The sequence below is a fragment of the Pogona vitticeps genome, chromosome 5 (genome assembly GCF_051106095.1).
Source record: "Pogona vitticeps strain Pit_001003342236 chromosome 5, PviZW2.1, whole genome shotgun sequence".
In the NCBI taxonomy this organism is placed as follows: domain Eukaryota; kingdom Metazoa; phylum Chordata; class Lepidosauria; order Squamata; family Agamidae; genus Pogona; species Pogona vitticeps.
Window position 1 is genome coordinate 176,770,329 of NC_135787.1, and position 21,972 is coordinate 176,792,300.

The window sequence follows — 21,972 nt, forward strand, 5'->3', positions numbered from 1 at the left end:
ATTCTGGCAGCTCAGATACCTCCCTCCGATTGACACTTTTCCAGAACAAATGTTTTGCCCGTAGAGGATCTTAGCCAATCCTTGATAGTTCATGGTCTTTAAGGGAATCATTGTCCAGGCAACCAGTGCTGCCACCAGTGGGAGTGATTTGAAGAAACATACACAGAGGCAAGAAGGATCTCTTCCTACCATAATCACGAGCTATTCTGTGACAAGTCCTGCCGCGCACGGCTATGCTATTTCTGTCCCAAAGCTTATATTAAAACTACCCAGTTAAGAAGAAAAGCCCATAGGCAAATTTCCATCTCTTAGATGACAATTTTTAATATTAACTATAAGCAAGGCTGTCTGTACAGTGTGTATACAGTGTACATTAAAAAGTGTATTCAGTAAGAGCCTGAAAAAATCCACAACAACCATGTATTCAGTATGTTTGCCAAGGACGCTCATACGCTTGTGCAGATAAAAGTTGAAGGGTTTGGCCTATTATAAGTCATGCAAATTAAGCATACATAAACGTGGAAACAGCAAATAATATTCAGGTGCCATGGAGTTATGATCCCTTGAGAGTTAGAAATCCTGCTCAGCCATCTCATGAAATTCTTACATGACGCTACATACAAGCTTACATACAGTGATTAAAATTTCTTTCCTAAGGATGCTAAATTGTGTGAAACATGATCAACAAAATACTGCAGTTTGCATATTAGGAAGGTTTTAACATCAGTGGTGTTATTATTTGGTGACTCATGCACCTTTCGAAATGTTTGTAACCTCTTATTTCCTGGGGAAATTGAGATGCCAGTTCAGCAGAGGGCAAATAATTGGATCACAGACGGATGGATGTGATTGAAAAGTATAGCTGTGATATAGGCATTTTTTTTAAAAAAACTTGAATGGGATTTTCTTCGGGACTAAGTCCATTCCATGCATTCCTTTTCAAGCATTCCGCACTGAGTGAAGAGAGAAAATGGTAACATGTTTATTCCCCCCTTTCTTACATTCCCATGTCACAGCCTTCTACATGTCTAGGCTGAACATCTGCAAGAGAGAACAGCTGTGCTCCTGTTGACTCCCTACATGCTTTGGAACCCTGAATGCTCATTCTTGCTTTTGCTTGCTAATTCTCATTTTTTCTAAAGGATTATCTGAGGAGCCTTGCCTCAAAGATGTAGTGTAGGAGATTATTCACCATTTAAACATGGCAGTTCTGCTGTATAGTAAAATATTGAGGGGCATTAGAGCAGAGCATTCTAAGATCAAGAGGCCCAGCTGGTTAAGACTTGAATAATGTTTAACATGTTTCTAGAAGAGATAGTCCCGCAAATGAAGATGTATGAGTGTCATAGAATGCAATTTCTGTGCATATGTATCTTCGTTAGTGTGCTTAGTTTTATGGTTGGTCATTGAAAGATAAACGCAAGCTGAATTTGCAAGTCTAATGGCTCACACCTCTGAAGAAATTTCATGGTGGAATTTCTTACAGGTCAATAGGAAATACGTATTTCTACTAACATCTAGTTTGTCACTGATATAAGCACTTTTTCCTTTGACAAGTAGGCATTGTCTCACACAGGGACTAGTAGGAAAGCTGCTGCCAGAATTCTCTCTTCCCTCTTTTTGTAGAACAGGCAGGAGAGGGCTCCTTCTTTATGATAAGAAGACTCAGTAAACAAAACCCCAGGTCCCTTTATCAACCAAGGCAGTCTTTGGTATGTATGCAGAGCAAAGCCAGCACTGGTCAGGCAGCATCTTAATTTTAAATGAAGCTATCTTTCATTATATATTAAAGGAAAAGCAATGTGCACAATTTAAAACAAGCAATACTAAGGTGGAATCATCTCAAAGGTCTTCTTCCCTGACACAACTTAATTTTTAAAATGCAAAAACTTCAGAGTGACCTGAATAGCAATAAAAGAAATCTCTCACATATCTAACTGACAGTATCAGGGTTGCTCATGATTATGGGGCTCCTTAGTTCTTTGTTGACTATTATCCTGCTCCTCAATCCCTTCTGCCTCATGGCTACACAAAAGGAGGAGGAGGAAACAGCGATGTCTATGTTGGCTTGGATATATCATGAGAATGGCTGATGGTCGGATTCCAAATGATCCCCTGTATGACGAATTAGTGCAGGGAAAGCACCCCAGAGGGAGACCACAGCTGCGATTCAAGGATATCAACAAGCGGGATCTGAAGGCCTTAGGAATGGACCTCAACAGATGGGAAACCTTGACAGCCTGGAGGCAGGCGGTGCAGCATGGCCTCTCCCATTTTGAAGAGACACTTGTCCAGCAGGCCGAGGCAAAGAGGCAGTCCCGAAACCAGCAAAATAAGGGAGCTGGACAGGGAACAGATTGTATTTGTCTTCAGTGTAGAAGGGATTGTCACTCTTGAATTGGCCGCCTCGGCCACACTAGATGCTATTCCAAGACCTCTGTTCAAAGCATGTTACCATAGTCTCTCGAGACTGAAGGATGGCTACACAAACAAGTATTAAATAATGCCTTGTGCCCAACTGCATCTGTGGTAGGAACTCCATTATGTTTGTGTCACTGGCGTTTGGAATTGAAGTCTGCTGTTATGCTGCTACATGCCTGCTGCTCTTTGATGTCTGGTGCTGAGTTGGTATCTGGTGTATGTGATGTGGCGTGGTATGTATCTTTCTTCCCTACGTTTATATTTCTCTCACTTGTTTATACAGTATTTCATTTCAAATACAAATAACTGAATTTTGCTACTGCAGTAAGAATTGTTCATGGAGATGGAGATCTCTATTACTTTTACAGGGGTGACAAAATAGAACTTTCATAACTTATGAGGCTGGTTGCCACTATAGCATATAATAGCCTTATTTTGACTAAATAGGTTTCTATACCTGTGGGAATAGTAAGTTGCCTAGGTTCTGTTTAAAGTGTAAAGTGCTGGTGGACCAAGTTGGACAGATACCAGTTTGCTCCATTTCTTCCTTAGAACTCTAGGATTATTGTTTTTTTACCCTAATGGTTTTGTATTTCTTATCAGTTGTTTCATGTCAACCATGAAAGAGATTTCGCGAAGGCTTTCACAACTGGAATCTAATAGTTGTTGTGGGTTTTTCAGTCAAAGTTCCTACTCCAGTTCACTGAAGATGCCGGCCACAGAGACTAGCGAAACGTCAGGAAGAACAACCTTCAGAACACGGCCAAAGAGCCCGAAAAACCCACAACAACCATGAAAGAGATTATTTTGCAAGAGAATGTCATTGTGCATTGATCTTGCTTCAGGACTTGCTTGGAGAGGTGGCTGGTTATTTCAAAGTGACTTCTAGTAAACTGCTGCTCAAATCTCATTTTTAAAGCACCATGTACGTTTTCAGGATTGTATTTTCTACAATCCCTTGATTATTTTAACACTGTATACATTTTTTTTAAAAAAATCACTCCTTGACAACATAATGAATGACACAGATAAGCCCATTGCTATGACAGATGTGTCATCTTTTATAGGGATGATCAAGTAATTTAATCTTACCTAATACAGTATGTGGCATCTCTTTGGCTAGAGTGTGGATCAGTTAAGTTATTCACCAGCTTTTATGGTTGCAATATGTTCTGATATGATTCTTACCCTGGAAAACATAACAAAATGTGTTTAGTAAATTTTATTTTAGAAGAGATTCACTGAGAAACATGTGTTGAAAGAAAGCCATCTAAAATGTGCAATTTGAAAAAATACACTGCATATTTAAATGTGCATTTTTGTATAGCAGTTTTTAAATATGTATGCTAATGGAACATTGTGTGGAAGTAGTGATCATAGGTGAACATATAAGAAAGTGATATGTACTTGAAGTAGACTTATTTATCCCAAACATTTTCTCGTACTCATAACAGTGGGTTGGTTTCTTCAAATTTTGAGCATTGAACAGTCTGGCATACATGCACAGAATTTTAACTTCCAATTCTTTTTTTCCAAAGCAAATCATAATATCTTGCATTTCTTACAAAGCATAAAATAATGGAGAGTGTGCAGGCAAAGAGATATGGCCAGGATGTGCAGTCCTTCACTTCAAATTTTGCAGTTCAGTGTTATCTTTTTAGCTGCTTGGGGCTTGAATACACCAAGATTTGAACAGAATTTGTATCATGCAAGAGAGCTGGCTCGGTGCATATTCAGTTAGACTTGCATAGCTGCAGCAGTGCTACAAGGCCACCAATGTCATTCAATGAAGAATAATTAACCAGTAAACAGAGAGAACATGGGTAGTTGGCTTTGATCAACTCAAATAAAACAGAGGGGAACTTTGTTTTATGATGATGGAGGAGTTTCAGTGTCATAAATGTCAACGTCCTAATTATTGGGCCCTGTATCATAGTGACCTTGACATCTGTGAATTAAAGAGGCATTCTTATACATGCTTTGTAAAATTGAAAGAGCAGGAATCTGCATTGTGCATATTATTGGAAACAATGTGCTGCTGCCCTTTTATAGGCAAGGTCAGACTCAAGAGATCCTGTAAGGAAAACGTGAGGCATTCCATTGCAAATCCCTGCTTGAATTCTCTTGATGTTTTGCTGTTACACGGACAATAATTTAAGGACAACCTAAAGATGTCAAGAAAAACATAGCACTTTGAATAATTAAGCAGTGCTAGTTTCCTGCATGGATGGAGTATAATCACACTATGGCCACACCTGTGGCACAACTAAGTACTGTTTTCAGAACCATAGGTCTCCAAATCAGGCAATCTGTGAGGCGAAAAACCAACTCGCCCAGGATCAGTAGAGTGTACTGTTCGACTCTCAAATAAAGACAGAAGCACAAGAGACAGTAGTGATAGAAAAATCAGGCGGGAAAGGAAGAGGAGAAGGAAGGAGAAGGAGGGCTGGAGGCAGAAGCATGTTGGGGAAGAGAAGAGAAAGGAGATGAAAAAGAAGAACTTGTAGAACTGGTCCGAGAAGACCCTTGGACAGGAGAGTGGGTAGAATTCAAGGTGCCTTGTGAGTACACTGAAAGGGAATGGAGATGACAGATATATAGAAAGCCACCTTACTGGGGGGAGACTGAGGAGTGAAAGCAAAGGAAGGAGTACAAAGTGTGGGTAAACAGGGAAGAACAGAGGAGAGAAAGGCAGAGATGTACAGTGAGTCCAGGGAAATCCTGTGGACCCAGCCCCTTCAGACCCTGTCGGAGAATGATGCATAGCTCAATAAAAGGGGAACACCAGGAAAGTTCGACATCCAGTCCACAAACTTGAAGTGGGCTGAGAACACGCCTGAGTTGATGGGTGCCAGACCCAAATGGTCCCATGAAGTTAACTATTACTTCCCGTGAAGAGATACCCAGTTTTAATAATGTTAAGACTTATGATTTATTGTTAAAGTTGGACAATCATAAACAGGACTCACAAACTGATGAAGCCATGTTAAACAATAAACCGGTTTTATTAGAAGAACTGAGTGCGACGACTACTTCTTTGGATAAAGAAAAAGGAGGTAGATGTCAGGCAGCAAGATCACACTGGCGACCAGCGTGGGGGCTTGTCCCTACCTCTGGATACAACAGAAAAGTGGATGTTGTGGGCGACAGAATGACAAGACACCATTTTGACAGATCTTATCAATCAGCAAAAAGCAATGTTGGAACAGACGATGGAAATACCACAATAAGCAGACAAAAAGAAATCTGAACCACCGATGCAAACAGAAAAGCCACTGGGAATACATAGCTTGGCACATATTAAGTTACCAAAGTTAGGCCCGTGAGACGACCCAGAGGCGTTTTTACACACCTTTGAAAGAATAGCAACGGCAGCCAAATGGCCCCTCGACCAATGGACACTGATTCTAATGCCATACCTGACAGGATTGGCACAAGAAGTAGTCACATAATGGAACCGACGGAAATGCAAGATTATGCTAAGGTGAAAGCAGCAATATTGGGCACTTTAGACTTCTCTGAAGAAGCATATCGCCATCGCTTTTGAGGGCTACGATACAAATTTGGTATGCCACCCTATACGTTGTTGCAACAGATGAAGGCTAGCACATTAAGATGGCTATGACTGGCAATACGTACCGCTGACCAGGTGGAGCAGACATCAAAAGCTGGGTGCTGTGCAGCCAACCAACCATGATGGAGGAAGCGGTCATGTTATTGGAAGCTTACACCCAAGCAGAAGAGAGAGGGAATCAGTGGGGAACTGTAACGCAGGAGAAACCGAAGAATAAAGACAGGATAAAGACCAGGCATCAGCCATGATATGACCCAAGATGAGGAACCCAATGTCTTTGGGCAATACGAGACCAGTGCCGATGAATCCAACGGGCTCCAAGTTTGTGCGACCCTTCGTGACTGTGGCCCCAGATCCAGAGATAAAGAACTGGACCAATGCTGATTGCGGAAAAAGAATGGAAAAGGGTTTGCTACGGATGTGGCCAAGAGGGGCATTTCAGAAGGGAATTCCCAGTGGACTTTGCATGGGCATCAACACTCATGGCAGCAGGCAAGGTGGGTGGTAAGGAACACCTGGCTGGGTGGTGATGGCGCAAGTAGTGGGGTGGATGGTAAAAGCCCTTGTAGACACAGGGTGCAGCAACACACTGATTCAAGATTATCCCAGCATGGAACATGGAGGACAGATGATGGTGCGATGCATTCACAGAGATGTGAAACCATGTTCATGGGTAGAAATAGAAGTGACTATACAAGAACAAAGGTGGAAATTACGAATGGGGGTAATGCCGATCCTAGTCCACGAAATGTTGTTGGGAAGGGTTGGGAAGGAATCGAACTATTAACAGAGATGGGAGAACAAATTAATGCAGAAGGGTTGGCAGGAAACGAGAATATCCAAGGCATAGATAAGAAAGAAATTGCAATGTGGCAGCAAGATGACCCGGAATTACAGAGGTGGTTACAGGAAGCTTGGCAGGAGGAGGAAGATGATGAGAGAGAAAGACAGTTCCTGCAAAAAGGAGGCTTGTTGTACTATATGTGTTCCTCATTTCCTTGGCTTGCGCACAATGAGCTTCTGAAACCACTAACTGCAGGAGCAGTAAAAGCCACCTTTTTCTTTTTTCACTTGGGCCCCATTTGTATAGAAAATTACATCAATTCATGTTTAAGCAAAGCAGAGGAAAATCTAAAGAGGCATCTGACAACCCATATGAAGGAAATGTGCTGACAAATACTTTTCCTTAACTCCTTGTACATCTGCCAGGTTACAAAGCCCTAATTAGTTCTCCTTTTTCTAATAGCTGACACACTCCTTGCTCAGATGTTTACAAAGTCTATAGCCTGCAGCCTCTGTTGCAGAAAGAAAAATATATTTTACATATAAATTATGCATCTGGGTTACTAATGTTATCTTGCTTGCAAAAATATAATAGGCTTGAGCAAATTATCTAGCCTGCACTAGTTTGCACTTTGGAGGCAGGATGGCAAAGGAGTAACAAACAGAGATGGACACAAATCTGAAAAATTGTTGTTGTTTTTTTTAATGATGGCTTGGTTTTCAGTTCATGCCCAGTGGGGGCGATTACCTTCTCCTGTCATGCCACTGCTATGCTACTGTTGCCACTGCGCTGGTAGCAATGGCAGCACAACAGTGGTGGCAGTGGTGGCACAGTAGCACAGCCTTAAAGAACCGCAGGTGCTGCCGTTGCACAGGCACCCAACTCCCAGTTAATTGCTCTGATCAGCTGGGAGGCAGGTGCGGGCACAGAAGGCAGCAACCGGCTTCCCTTCCAGGAGTCTGGGTGCTTCCTGTGTGCGTGTGCCTGACCCCCAGCTGATTACCCTGATCAGTTGATAAGCGGGTGCATGTACAGAGACAACAGACCCAGCTGTTGGGAGGGAAGCCATCCCACTATCTCTGAAGATGGCCGCAGAGGAGGAGGAGGCAGGACCAGGTAGGAAGGCGATGGAGGCAGTGGGAAGGGGGCAGGCGGGCATCCATTTTGCCAAAGCAATACAAACTGCCAAGCGGAAAAAGCTTTGTTTCATTTCGGCAAACGGGTTGAATAAAGCGGGCCATGAACCAGCTTGGTTTGTGGGTTTTCCCAATTCATAGTTTGGATCATGCCCATCTCTAGGAACAAAGATAACTGGTTCCCCCCGCTAATGAAAAAAGGAAGATGGCTGTCCATGTTGAGCAAAATAGCTTCAAGTGACAGTATAGTCCATGGGCAGTCAAAAGCAAAATGCATTACCATCATTGCCTCAGATATTTTACTCATGAGGTAAAAAGAAAACATGAAATAATGCCTCTCTTCTACTTTTTAAATTGACCCAATTTAAAAAGTAGGAGGGTAGAGGGCAGAGAAAACTTATGTTGTCTCTCTGTTGCAGAAACAAGACTGTATTTTAAGTATATCATACATTATGCATAATACAGCCCGCTTGCAAAAATATAATGCTCTATTATGTTTTCTCTTGAATTTTTTAACTGAAAGAAATGTTTCTTGCTAAGGCTGGACCTTTCTATGGCTGAAATTTACAGAGACATTGTTCAGTAGTAGAGCAGATGCTTGGTATTCAGAAAGCTCCGGATTCAGTTTATGACACTTCCCTAGAACTACTACTAGTCAAAGTTACCCTAATAATATTAAGGCTGCTTCATATGATAAAGATGTAAAGACACACCGTTTATGGTAAGAACATTTTACATAAACTGTCAACAAACTCAATAAACAGTAGTCAATTCTGCCAGGTGTTTAGGCATATCCCTTATGATTTACCTCCCCATGACAGCTCATGGCACCTTGCCATATTTTCTTCTCCCTGAGCCGTAAACAAATTTTCTGTTTAAAGACCTAGTTAGTGCCTGACAGTTGCTGGAACACAGTTATTGTGAACCTGACACAACTCCGGGAGGCAGTAGAAGACAAGAGGGCCTGGCGTGCTCTGGTCCATGGGGTCACGAAGAGTCGGACACGACTAAACGACTAAACACACAACACACACACAACCCTGACATCAGGATGAAGTTTGTAAGTGGCAGAAGGACAGTACATTAATTAATTAAACACTTACCTGTCCTTCACTTACCCATGTCTGAAGATGTTTGGGAATCTGGGATTAGACCATGTAAACCTGTCAGGATTGAGTGAGCCAGAATTCCACCTTTCAATTGTTTTGAAGGCTTTTGATAAAGTGTAGTGCTTATATTCTGCCCTATATACATTAAAACATTCTCTGGGCAGTTTACAGTTTAATTACGCAGGCTACACATTGCCCCCCCCCGCCCCCCGCAAGCTGAGAACTCAATTGACTGACTTTGTCAGGCTGAGTCAGCCTCGAACCGGCTACTTGAACCCATCAGGATGGAACTCAGGTCATGAGTCTTGACTGCAGTATTTGTTTGTTTGTTTGTTTGTTTGTTTGTTAGATTTTTACCCCGCCCCTCTAGACAATGTCTACTCAGGGCGGCTTACATAGATAAAAACACAACAGTATAACATGTATAAAATCATTCAAAGTACAGTTATAACAATTAGTTCCAAACAGCACACTACCAAGATGGCATGACTCAAGGAGAAAAGGAAAAAAAATATATAGAAATCACTTAATTGACTGGAGGGAAGGCCTGCTTGAATAGCCAAGTTTTTAACTGGCTTTTGAAAACACCCAGTGAGGGTGCAAGCCGAATTTCAGTTGGGAGGGTGTTCCACAGCCAAGGGGCCACCGCAGTTTAAGCATTGTGCCACAAAGCGCCTAGGGGTTTTATTGTTTTTACATTTGTAAATAACCCAGAGTAGACCTTTGGTCTAGATGGGCTAGATAGATAGACAGACAGACAGACAGACAGACAGACAGACAGACAGACAGATAGATAGATAGATAGATAGATAGATAGATAGATAGATAGATAGATAGATAGATAGATAGATAGATAGAGCTCTCTGCCTTTAGTGTCTAGGAGGGCATGGAAGGGATGCCACCAGGGGACAGAGCTCGAATGTGTGCTACAAAAATAATAAATGTCCAAACTGGTAATTATAATATTTATTTATTTATTTATTTATTTATTTATTTATTTATTTATCTATCTATCTATCTATTTATTTTATATCCCGCCTATCTAGTCCCTCAGGACTACTCTAGGCGGCTTACAACCAACATGTAACAATATAAAGTGGTGCCTCGCAGAACAAGCGCACCGCAGAGCGATGAATTCACTCTACGGTGACGCTTTTTCGATCACTAATGCGATCGCAGAGCGATGGCCCCAATGGGCGAAAATCGCAGAGCGAAGGTCGGTAAGCGGTTCGCTTACTGACCTTCGCTTTGCGACCCGCCGATCAGCTGTTCCGCGGCTTCAAAATGGCCGCCGGAACAGCCGAAAGGGCCGTGCGCAGCGTTTTCGCGCCCTTGGTAAGCGAGGGGAGGGCGCGAAAACGCTGCCAGAACAGCCGAAATGACTGCGCGCAGCGTTTTCGCGCCCTCCCCTTGCTTACCAAGGGCGTGAAAACGCTGCGCCCGGCCCTTTCGGCTGTTCCGGCGGCCATTTTGGACCCGCCGGACAGCTGATCTCAGCGTTTTCACGCCCTCGTTAAGCGAGGGGAGGGCGCGAAAATGGCTGCCGGCCATAGAGGAACATCGCTGTACGGTGATTAAATCAGCCGATTGGAACGCATTAAACTAAGTTTAATGCATTCCAATGGCTTTTTTCTTACCGCACAGCGATGTTTCACACAGCGAGGGTTAATCCGGGACGGCTGTGCGAGGCACCACTGTAATTAAAACATTTTTAAATAAGGAAAATACGTTAGACAGGATGGGGGAAACGCTAGGAGAGAAGAAAAGGGAAGATCAGGATTTAGCTGAGGGGAAGGCCTGCCAAAACATCAGTTTTTTTAGTTGTTTTTTGAAAATACCCAGCGAGGGAGCCACACGAATGTCTGGGGAAGGTTGTTCCAGAGGCGAGGAGCCACCGCCGAGAAGGCCCGATTTCTTGTCTTTTCTTTCCGGGCCTCGCTCGGCGTTAGGCTCCTCAGCCTCACCTCCTGACTCGCGCGAGTGACACGGCTAGAACTTGGTGGAAGTAGGCGTTCCACCAAGTATCGAGGCCCTAAGCCGTTTAGGCATGTCCTATTCCTTCAGCTTTTTATATTTTCTTATTATACCAACCATAGAAAGCACATATTGGTTCTTTTCATAGCTCTTTTAATTGATCCTTGCCTTTGCAACAACATTCATACCCCACATTTTGCCTGGTGGTAGTGGTATTATTAAACCGTGGCAAATTGTAAATCTCCAAACCACCTTGCAGAAAAAAAATAATACCTTACCATACTCCATTAATTGTATAGTGGAGGCACAAATTATTATTTGCGATTTTGGGATTAAACAGTAAAAGAAGTCCATGTAATGCTGAGGTGCTTTGGTGGTGGTTTGTTACTATCCACACCTTTTTATCAAGGAACCTGTACATATTGTAAGCTGGTGGCTAGAGCTTTATTTTCTCAAAGGAATGTGGAAAGGGGGCTAACGGAACAGGGTTTACCAAGGGAACCTCAAAGGATGTTTCATGTTTTTAATATCTTCTGAAATCGAGAAAGGAGACAAATAGGTATTAGGAAGGCATTTCCACTGGAGAACTAGAACATAGGCAATAGAAATATAAATTTTCCACACTGCAAAGCCACAACACATCATGGACTGGCAAGGCTGCAAAACTATGATCCAGAAATGTTTGTACAATATCCAGCAATGTTTGTTTCCTGTAATCTGAGCCACAAACCTAGTTTGGAAATCCTCCCCTCTCTAGTCCAGTTCGAGCAGTTGTGTTAGAAATGCCATCCTTATCAATCTGGTTCTATTTAGCTTTTACATACCCACAAAACTATTTCAATATGTATAAGCAAGGCTATCGCGAATACCCTATGGTCAACAAAGCTTGCCAACTAACCAAAAGGTAAATGTATTCTTTCAAGTGTAGTGATATCTCAGCAGAACAGAGCAGAAGGAATTTGTTTATGTCAATAACCATGTAGGATTCGATGGGGGAAGGAAATGAAATGCCTCCTGCTGTGTTAGAAAAGAAATTAATAATATTAATCATCTTCTAACTGGAGAGCTGGAAGGGATCATATGGATCATCACGTCCAACCCCTGTCAAGCAGGTGCAGTGGGGGAAATGAACCTTCAAGGTGCCTAAACCACTGAGCTATCCTTGGGTGTCCATGAAGACAGGTCAAAAACTTTAAGAGCCAAATACATGGTGCATTAAACAGATTTCTTTGAGCAGTGTTGGGGTGTTCTTTAAATTAACACAGAACAGGGAGTGACAACTTTTAATTAGACTGCAGAGTACAAGGAAGGGAGATTTACATATTCATTTCCTTGCATAAAAAAGTCCAGCTGTGTTGTAAATGCAGCCGGGAGCTCCTATGGGCAACTGTGGGTAATTTTCCTTCCCTTCCCCTCATCACTATTTGCAACAAGATGACTCGAAATTTCAGAAAGGGCTTAAAGACCTAGACCTGGGATGTGTGATCTCAGTGGTGCCAATGATGATTTTGCATTTACAATACACTTCACCCACAAAATACTCCATTTGCTATTTTTAAAAGGCACACATACTTATAAAAATTTTTTGGCTGAAAAAGAACCCTCATGCCCCACTAGTGGCTAAAAATGCAATTCCCTACCCCCAGAAAAACCATATAGAGTGAGGTGCTGGGGGCCAGAAGGTTGGTTTCGAGGGGAGGGGGTTGCATGCAATCTGCAAGTTGCATGTTGGCCACTGCTGTTCTAGGCAACTTGCAGATGGCACAGAACACACACATATAGGAATTGCTATCTGGGTAGTCCAGCGAGTTAGGTTTTTTGGCTGCGGGTCCAGGGGTTGGGAGTTGAATTTCCCACTGTTTCTCCCGAGAGAAAAGCCAGCATGTGTGGCCTTAGGCAAGCTACACATTCCCAGGACACCCTACCCAAAGGGAATGGTAAACCATTTCTGAGTATGGTTGTTGTGGGTTTTTCGGGCTCTTTGGCCGTGTTCTGAAGGTTGTTCTCCCTGACGTTTCGCCAGTCTCTGTGGCCAGTATCTTCAGGGGACTGGAGTAGGAACATCTGAAGATGCTGGCCACAGATACTGGCAAAACGTCAGGAAGAACAACCTTCAGAACACGGCCAAAGAGCCCGAAAAACCCACAAGAACCTTTAGATCCCGGCTGTGAAAGCCTCTGCGAATATATTTCTGAGTATTCACTACCTAGAACACCCTGAAAAGGGTTGCCATAAGTCAGAATTGACTTGATGGCATACAATTTATTATTATTATTATTATTATTGTTGTTGTTGTTGTTGTTGTTGTTGTTGTTGTTGTTGTTGTTATTGCATGTGTATAGGATTGCAACACAGATTACAATAAAGAAAAGATGGGGGCTTTGTATCACATTGCCTTTCTTTCTGTAAACTAAATGAAGCCGTCTGCAACTCCGTTTAGTATGAGGTTGTAATCTTAAATGTTCTTATTAGTGGCAACGACTTGTAGAATGCTGTGTGCCCTATTTTCAAAGAAACAGTAGTCTATTAGTGGATAAAGCTTCAAAAAGATGTGCCATCTATTGAGATACAGGCAAATTCTCACCGGACAGTTGGTGATCTGGACTACATCAGCCAAGTGGACGTTTTACAATAACTAGATATATGGAATTTATTTTATGAACTCAGTTTACCATTGACTGCCTTGTACATAAATCTTACTTGCTTAGTCTCCTTGAAATGGCTCTTCCTTGTGATTGTTATGACACTCCAGACTTCAAACAGTTTTCCATTATTGTTAGTGAAGGAAGATGCAAGCCCCTCTGAAATCAGAGGGTGTTACTTGTAAAACCAGATGTTTGGAATTTCCCAGCGTATTGAGTAATGTTAATGACTGAGATTCTGAATATAGGCAGCATTAAGTGATTCTGTACTTAGGGACATCTTATTTTATATATATATATATATTTTCAACCAAGGAAGAAGAGCAGAAACAAAGACACAAAGAACTGGTTTGTGTGAACCAATTTCTAAGAATCTAATTAGCATATTTTTGTAACCAAATTTCAATTCATTTTTAACAGGAACATGAGCTCTGCTGGCCCCGAAGGCAGGAAAAAGATGAGAGAATGTAATGGGCTGATTGAATCCCTGGTTTATTATATCCAAGGCACTACTGCAGACCACCAACCGGATGATAAGGTAACAGGGTCCCCACTTAATGAGTTTTCTGAGTCTCAGATGAGGGCAATTTAATTATTTAGGCTGACTTGTCTGAGGCCATCTCACAGACTCATCGTAGCTGAGCAGGAAGCTGAACATGGACTTCTTGCAACTAACTTCCAAAACTGGCTGTGTTGCAGTGTTACACCAAACTGTGGCTTACCAGGATGTCAATGAACCTGATCTCTTTCAGGACTTGTGTTATTCTACCAATGGAGTATTCTTCAGAAGGAAGAATACTCCAATTCATATTTCCCCCCATTCTGTTTTTTAACACTTTGCCTTGCTTTCATCCCCATTTGCACATAGATATTGGAATATCCTTCAAAAATGAATACACAAGGTATTGCCATTAGCAGTACCTAATGAAATCATTAAAGGATGGAAAGACTGAATGAATATGTATAATGTTCATACAGTACATGAAGGACTTAATTTAAAAAGGGCACTATATGAACATACAGCAAGAGACGATATTTGAATTTCAAAAACTATGCCTGATTCTAGATACTTTTCAGTTGAATCAGCTGCTGCAAAGCTAAAGGAATCCGCCATGATATATGGTAGATTATGTTACTGTTTTTTAAAAATCTAGAATTAAATTTTTAAACTGTTACAATACATTATCAGACAAAACATCGTACAAGGCTCTGAACTGAATTTCTTATCAATGTACAGTATTCTAATTAAACACAAATTTCCATCAGAAAAAACTGAGCTTCCACTAAGAGGAAAGTGACAGGCTTCATCATTAATTTCATAATGATGAAGTTTAAGACACCATTGCAATCAATGTGGTTTGAGAAGTAGCACATCAGACAGCATTTCCATGTTCTGTCTTAAGTGCTCTGTATTAGGAAAGAGGTGGTGAATCATATGACACACACAGATACTCGTGTTGTTTGCATCTGTTTTCATTATCTAAGAACCAAATGGGCAACGTGAAATTCCATAGTCAATTTCTCAATAGTGATTTAAGGAAACAACACTGATATGTGAATTTGCACATTTTCTTTGAACAGTTTGTGAATTATACACATTTGGCTCCTTTATCCATGCATTATTTCTGCCTTCCTGTATTCCAAAATCAATTCCTTTGTAACTTCACTGGGCAAGTTTCACTTTGGTCACATGATAAAAGGAGAGCTTTAGGGACATCCCTCTCACATGATAATTGGTTAGCAGCTAGCAAGGTGACATACACCAGACGTTATCTCCAAAAGAAAACATTAGGACTATATTATCCAATTTGTGTGACTGTCCAAAAAAGCCAACAACAACCCACAGACATTTCAGTTCAGAATTTAGTATTTTAAGTTCTGATCCAAAATGGCCAGTCTAATGGATCTGACACTTCTAGAATATATTAAAAATAATCATCATTGTAATCAATTGCACAGAGAGACCCTTTCCTTCCCATACTCCTTGTTTGGTTAGAAACTCAAATACCTGACCTGAAATATCAGTCACACGAAGGTGCATTTTACCCCATTTACTACTGGAGAAGCTCAAGGCAATAGTGCAATCATATGCATTCTGTTAAAAGTTCTACAGTGAGGCTAGACATCTAAGTTCTTGAACCTCAAGTACATTACAGGAGTTTAATCATCTCTTCCCGTTTTGGCAGACAAAATAATATACATTTCATCATTCTTTCAGGCCACAGAGAACTGTGTGTGCATTCTTCATAATCTGTCGTACCAGCTAGAGTCTGAACTCCCCAGCAGTTATGCCCAAAGAATCTATATGCAAAGAAGAGATGAACCTTCCAGTAACAACAGCATCGGGTGCTTTGGCTTAAACAGCAGGAAAGTAAAGCAGGTATTCGGAGGGTTGAAGGAGCTGGAGTTCATTTGTGGAACTTATGTCATGTGTAGATGGTCATGGATTCTATCTTTAGGATCTCTGGGAAGAGCTGAAAAAGACTTCTGTCTGAATCCCTGGAAAGTCAATGCCCATTTCCTTAGAAGCTTCTGCTCCACAGCCAACAGGAGAGTCCAAACTATTACCAGGGAGAAAGGGTTAAGGTCATCTCCTGGAACTCAGTTCTTCCTATGACTAAGTGATGGGTTCACTTGGCTGAACAGGAGATGCTGCTGATTGGACTGCCCTGTGTTTTTCTAGGGAGGTTACACAAGATGACTTAGTGGGTTGCTTTTTGACATGGCGATGGATGCATTGACAAAATGGCAGTAAATGTTTTACGTATAGACACTGCACACTTGTATGTTTGTATAGGAGGAGAGAGAGGTTATGGTGTGATGTGTACGTAAGAAGATGAAAGGATAATTGGTTTGGGGGAGAAGATTTGGGTCCTTTGTATGTCAAATATACTGACCAAAAAGAACTAACAATCAGTTCAGTTGCAAATGTGAACAATTATGAGTCCAACTCCCCAAACTGTCGGGTGGCCACAACATGGATCACAAGAAGGCCAGGCTTTCCAATGCCTTACAGTGTATAGAATGACAGTCAGTAGTTTCATTTGTCTCAGGGTTATAAAGTGGAACGTCAATGCTAGATAACAGGGTCACTGAGCCCCTTTTTGGTTTGCTCCAAAGAGCTGACTCTTGCATTCTTAAACTGCTTTATTTCTGATTGTTTATTATGTTTACCTGTTTAGAAACAACAGGACATGCCTCTCCCTGAGGAAAAGAGTGTTCCCAGTGGCATTGAAACACTCTGGCATTCCACACTAATAAGGATATATCTGTCCTTAATAGCGAAAAGCACAAGGAACTACACCCGAGAAGCTTCACTGGGGGCTCTGCAGAACCTCACAGCGGGCAGCGGTCCAGTAAGTCATTTATTTGTCTCCTTTCTTCAGTCCTCAAAGCCACACTCCCAAAGAGAGTCCAGAAATGTGGGTAGCCATCTTTCATGGACTGCCATCAGTTAACCAGTTCTAGCAGTTCTTATCTGCAGGAGGAGCAGGTCTTTTATCAAACTGATAGGCCTGAATTGCCCAGTTAAGACCAAGCCATGCCAAAATACATTACAACAGAATCAGCTTGCAAAAAAAATGGATTGCTTTTATCTACATCTGTACTACATTCTTTAGAGACACATAATAAATGTACATTGGCTTTAGACCAATGAACTGACTGGACAGATCAGTGGTTGAGATATCTAGCTATGGGGCCAGAGGTTGGGAGTCTGAATCCTCCCTGTGCCTCCTGCAAGTACAGCCAGTCTATTGTGGCCTTGGGTAAGTTGCATCTCCAGAAGAAGTGAATGGTAAACCATTTCTAGTTTTCTGTACATAGAAGCCCCATAAAAGAGTTGTCATGTCGAATTGATTTGACAGCACATTATGATGATGGTTATGCTGGATAGCTCAGTGGTTTAGGCTTCTGGCTGCAGAGCCAGAGGTTCGTTTCCCCACTGTGCCTCCTTGACAGGGGCTGGACTCAATGATGATGGTTATTATTATCATCAATGTAACTAGCATGGTTGCCCACACACATGATCTGATCATTGTAGCTTGATACGGGTGCAGAGAGAATTCCTACCCCACATGGTAACAGCACGAAAGATGGCTTCAAAACCTGTGTTGTAGATGTGCCTTAGCAAGTTCTGGATCAACAAATAACAAAAATAATAATCTGTATGAAAGAAAATGATGCTTTGTCTATGCTGAAATTCACCAAGGCTGTTTTCTGACAGATGCCATTTGGCGTAGCCTACATCATCGTCAAGAAAGCCAACGGCCTCCCAAGTATTCGAAACATGCTACATGTGACCAATTCAAGTGTCCGCAAAACAGCAGTTTCTCTGCTTAGGAACTTATCTCGGAACACCTCCTTGCAAAATGAAATAGGTAAATACGCAATGCCTGACACAAAATTAACCTGGTGTTGTGTGGATGCTAAGCACATGGCAGTATATCAACCATTTTGAATTAAATAAACACCTTTCAGCTCAAATAGCAATTATCTCAGTAAACACAGGATATGAGAGTATGGATTGTGTGAGGTTTTTTTGTTTTTCCATTAAGATTATATAAAAGCTCAGTTTGCCCAGGCCACGATGGCTGTTTTCATTCACCTAATTATAATGGTCAAATCCCATGGATTACATTGCTCTGGCATAGCTTAATCTGTCACCCATTGCAGGTCTTCCTTGCCAGTCATGTTATGTTCTGAATTTAATATTTGCATAAGAACCTAAATGTACAGAATTCAATACATGTAAGCCTAACCTATGTCATTATACCAACATATAGTCAAGGTGTACTATAAATATACTCTGCACATGGCTTTTACAGTATGCAAGTCATGTACATCAGAACTTCATAGACGTTGACTTATTTGTGTTTAAGCCTCTGTGCAAATAATGGTCCTTTTAAGGAGAAAGGCAGGGTAAAAATATTTTAAAAAATAGATAAATAAAATATTATACCTAACTTAAAGCTTGGGAAGACAGCATGATCAGAATTGCTCCAGTGCACATGTTGTAGGGCTACAGATTTAATAAATGTGTATATGAACTCACCCTATAAAACCTGATCCATTGAGAAAATGAATTTGAATACCAGAGATGCATTCTACCATTTGTAAGATTGCAGTCCTTAACATTAGGAGAAATAAATTTAAGCTGACAGGTGGAATCAGTCAAATAATTACATTTCTAGCCTGGGTTGAGTCATTTCCTCTAATAGAAGGACTCCTTTCAGTGAAGGATGGGACAGTCTTGATCCATTGCAATGAAAATAACATTAACTAACTATTGGCACGGAAATAATAGCAGTGTAGGATCATGAGTTCTTAGTACTATAAACATGCATAAATAGAGACATAGATAGAGATATCAAAATGAAATTGCTGTGTAATTTCTGAATGGTGTTCCGTGAATATAGTTTAGAACAGTAGGTGAAAAGCTTTATGTTGAAAAGTTGGAATAAAACACACCACATTCGTCTTCCAGCAAGAGACGTTTTGCCTGATTTGGTTGCCATACTTCCGGATTCTGTCCAAACATCTGATGTGGCCAACGAAACAACTGCTTCTGCCTGCTATGCTTTGTACAACCTAACTCAGAGCAACTCCCAGAATGCTCGGCTCCTCCTGAACTCTGATGGCCTCTCCAAGGTTATGAATATCAGCTCAAGTGAGAGGTGAGCCACTGTACTCGAAAAGGTGCAAGTTCCAAGGGATCCTAGCATTAGACTCTGGTCTTGCAATTCCACTCTTCTATCCCAGCAATACCAGAGAAATGCCTTGTCTGAAGACACTTACAATGTTTCATTCTAAGCAACAAATTTATTTATTTATTTATTTATTTATTTATTTATTTATTTATTTATTTAATATCCCGCCTATCTGGTCGGTTAAGACCACTCTAGGCGGCTAACAGCATAAAATAGTATAAAAATTTTTAAATAGAAAAAACTTTAGGAAAGGGAGGAAACAATAGGAAAGAAGAGGGCATCAGGAATTGTCTGGAGGGAAGGCCTGCTGAAACATCCATGTTTTTAGTTGATTTTTAAAGATACCCAGCGAGGGTGCCACGCGAATCTCAGGAGGTAGGTTGTTCCAAAGGCAAGGAAATTGCTTGGGATGGTGTTCATGTGCAGTTTAGAGCAATCAGTAGTTTCACATGCAAAACAAAGACCTTTCAATATTGTCCTACACACGTGAACCTTATGTTGCTTTCTTACTGTTTCTCATTACAGTTACATGACATAATTACTATCTCTATTTCACTCATAGGACTGCAAATCCATATTCTTGCTGAGGCAGTAACTTGTATCTGGACTGTGCCATTTCCAGTTTTTAAAATTTAAGCTTTTAATTTCACTGCATTGCAAACATACTATTTAGTCTGTCATTCTCTTCTTTCCATCCCAGCTTTTCTCAGATTGAACCTGACCTTTTTTCCTGTATAAGGTTTGCACACCTTTCTCCTTAGTTACTGTCTCTCCCCTGGTTTGCATTCCTTTATTATATATAGGACAAGTGACTGCTGCTTCTTTTAAATCCACATTCTGTCTCATTCTCCTGCTTCCCTTCCCATCATTTAAAATGCTGGATAGCTGAGTGGTTTAGGTCTCTGGCTGAGGAGCCAGAGGTTGGGGGGTTCAGTCCCCTACTGTGCCTCCTTGACAAGGCCTGGACTCGATGATTCGTAGGGTCCCTTTCAGCTCTGCAGGTCTAAGATTCTTCTAAGATTTCCTCTTGGCTGAAACTCAGGTGACTCCTGCATTTCATGCTCCTGTTTCCTCCCTCTTTTCCCCCCAACACGCACGCCTCTCCATCCCTCAAGTATTTCAAACTTTCACCAATAGAGAAAGAAACAAAATCCTTAAATATTGTTGTTGGCTTTCCCCTCCCCACAAATTCCAGTGTAGCTCACTGTGGAAAAAAAATGTCCCAAACCAAATGTACATTTACCATCAGGAGAAAGGACACATGTATGCTTCCCTGGATTTGTTTTTGTCAGAAAATCCATCCAGAACGTGTTTTAAAGCCTAGCAGTTTCCAGTGACTTGAGGGGGGGGGAATTAATATGTTTTTCTGGATATTTGATACCCCAGAGATTTTTCCCCCTCTCCTCAGAAGGAAAAGTATAAATGGTATGTAGCTCAAAATTGAGGACACCGCTTACTGCTGCATTGGGAGCAGCATCAAAGGAGGACTGCCTTATAGGTCTGCATACATGCACATTCTCCAGTGAAAAATGCACTGAAGGCAGGATTTTGTTCTGAGGGAATATTTAGACAAGAGTATGAAAAATGTGTACTTTCTGCCATGCCTCTTCCCCGCCACACTTCTGTTGTGTTTCTGTCTTAATCACCTTGTCCTTTGAGATTGTAAGCCGGTGGGCAGAGTTGTTCCCTTTTACCTTGTTATTGTACTGCACCTACTTGAGAAGCTTGATAAATAATAAATATTATGATAACTCTTCTTCTTATATCCTTCAGCAAAGCTGGTAGAGCTGCTTCGATTCTCCTGTATTCTTTATGGTCACACGCTGATCTCCACAGCGCCTACAAAAAGGTAAGGCAGGACAATAGCTAGGAGCTATTTTTCAAGTGCCTATAAAGTTGAGGTTATCCTTCTATATTTCTTTTAGACATCTGCATCTTAAGTTCATCAGATCATAAGGCTTTGCAGTTTGACGATCAATAAAAATTTGCTTTTATGAGACATTCAGCAATGACACAGCTAAATATGGTGGCAATGCTCTTTCTTCATTCAGTGGGCAAAATCTAGATGCTTAGGATAATAAATTGCACTAAAGTAGGCTCATTGAATCAATGGGGATTTGGTGAATCAACTCCTCTATAAGTTACTGGGGATCCACTCCTATGCACAAAACCTCAATAAAGTCATGACAAAATAAGCACTAAGATACAGAATATATGCAATTCCCCCATTTGCCTTCCAAAAAACTACAAGAACAATGTTATATACGATGCCATATACGAGGGGTGGGCAGGCAAAGATAAGTTGAAGACTGCCAGAGATTGGGGGGCAGGTCTTCTTTTATTCCTCCTGGGTGGACCAGAGAGAAAAATACCACTTTTCACTCTCTGCCAGCGATGGCCCCACCCTCCTGTTCCAAGCCAGACTCTTTCCCATTGGCTGGTTCTTCATGCATTCCTGGCAAAATGATGTCTGGCAGCCTGCACTCAAAAGACTTGCCAGGCACAAAACTGGCCCCAGGTGTGTCCATCGGGTTGAACAAAGCTTTTACAGACACACTTTGGGCCCCTGCTGCTGCCATAGTGGTGGACGCTAAAGAGGGGCATGCTTCATATGCTTACAAACA

At 41.4% G+C, this 21,972-nt stretch overlaps 1 protein-coding gene across 1 annotated transcript in view; it reads left to right on the forward strand.

The window, feature by feature from the left end:
• Positions 1–21,972, forward strand: part of PKP2 (plakophilin 2) — a 72,649-nt gene that overhangs the window by 46,066 nt on the left and 4,611 nt on the right. Inside the window, exons 7-12 of the mRNA XM_072999937.2 lie at positions 14,061–14,178; positions 15,859–16,020; positions 16,823–16,996; positions 17,866–18,019; positions 19,126–19,315; positions 21,122–21,197. Coding sequence (XP_072856038.2) covers positions 14,061–14,178; positions 15,859–16,020; positions 16,823–16,996; positions 17,866–18,019; positions 19,126–19,315; positions 21,122–21,197 — 874 coding nt within the window. The remainder of the gene's footprint in view (positions 1–14,060; positions 14,179–15,858; positions 16,021–16,822; positions 16,997–17,865; positions 18,020–19,125; positions 19,316–21,121; positions 21,198–21,972) is intronic.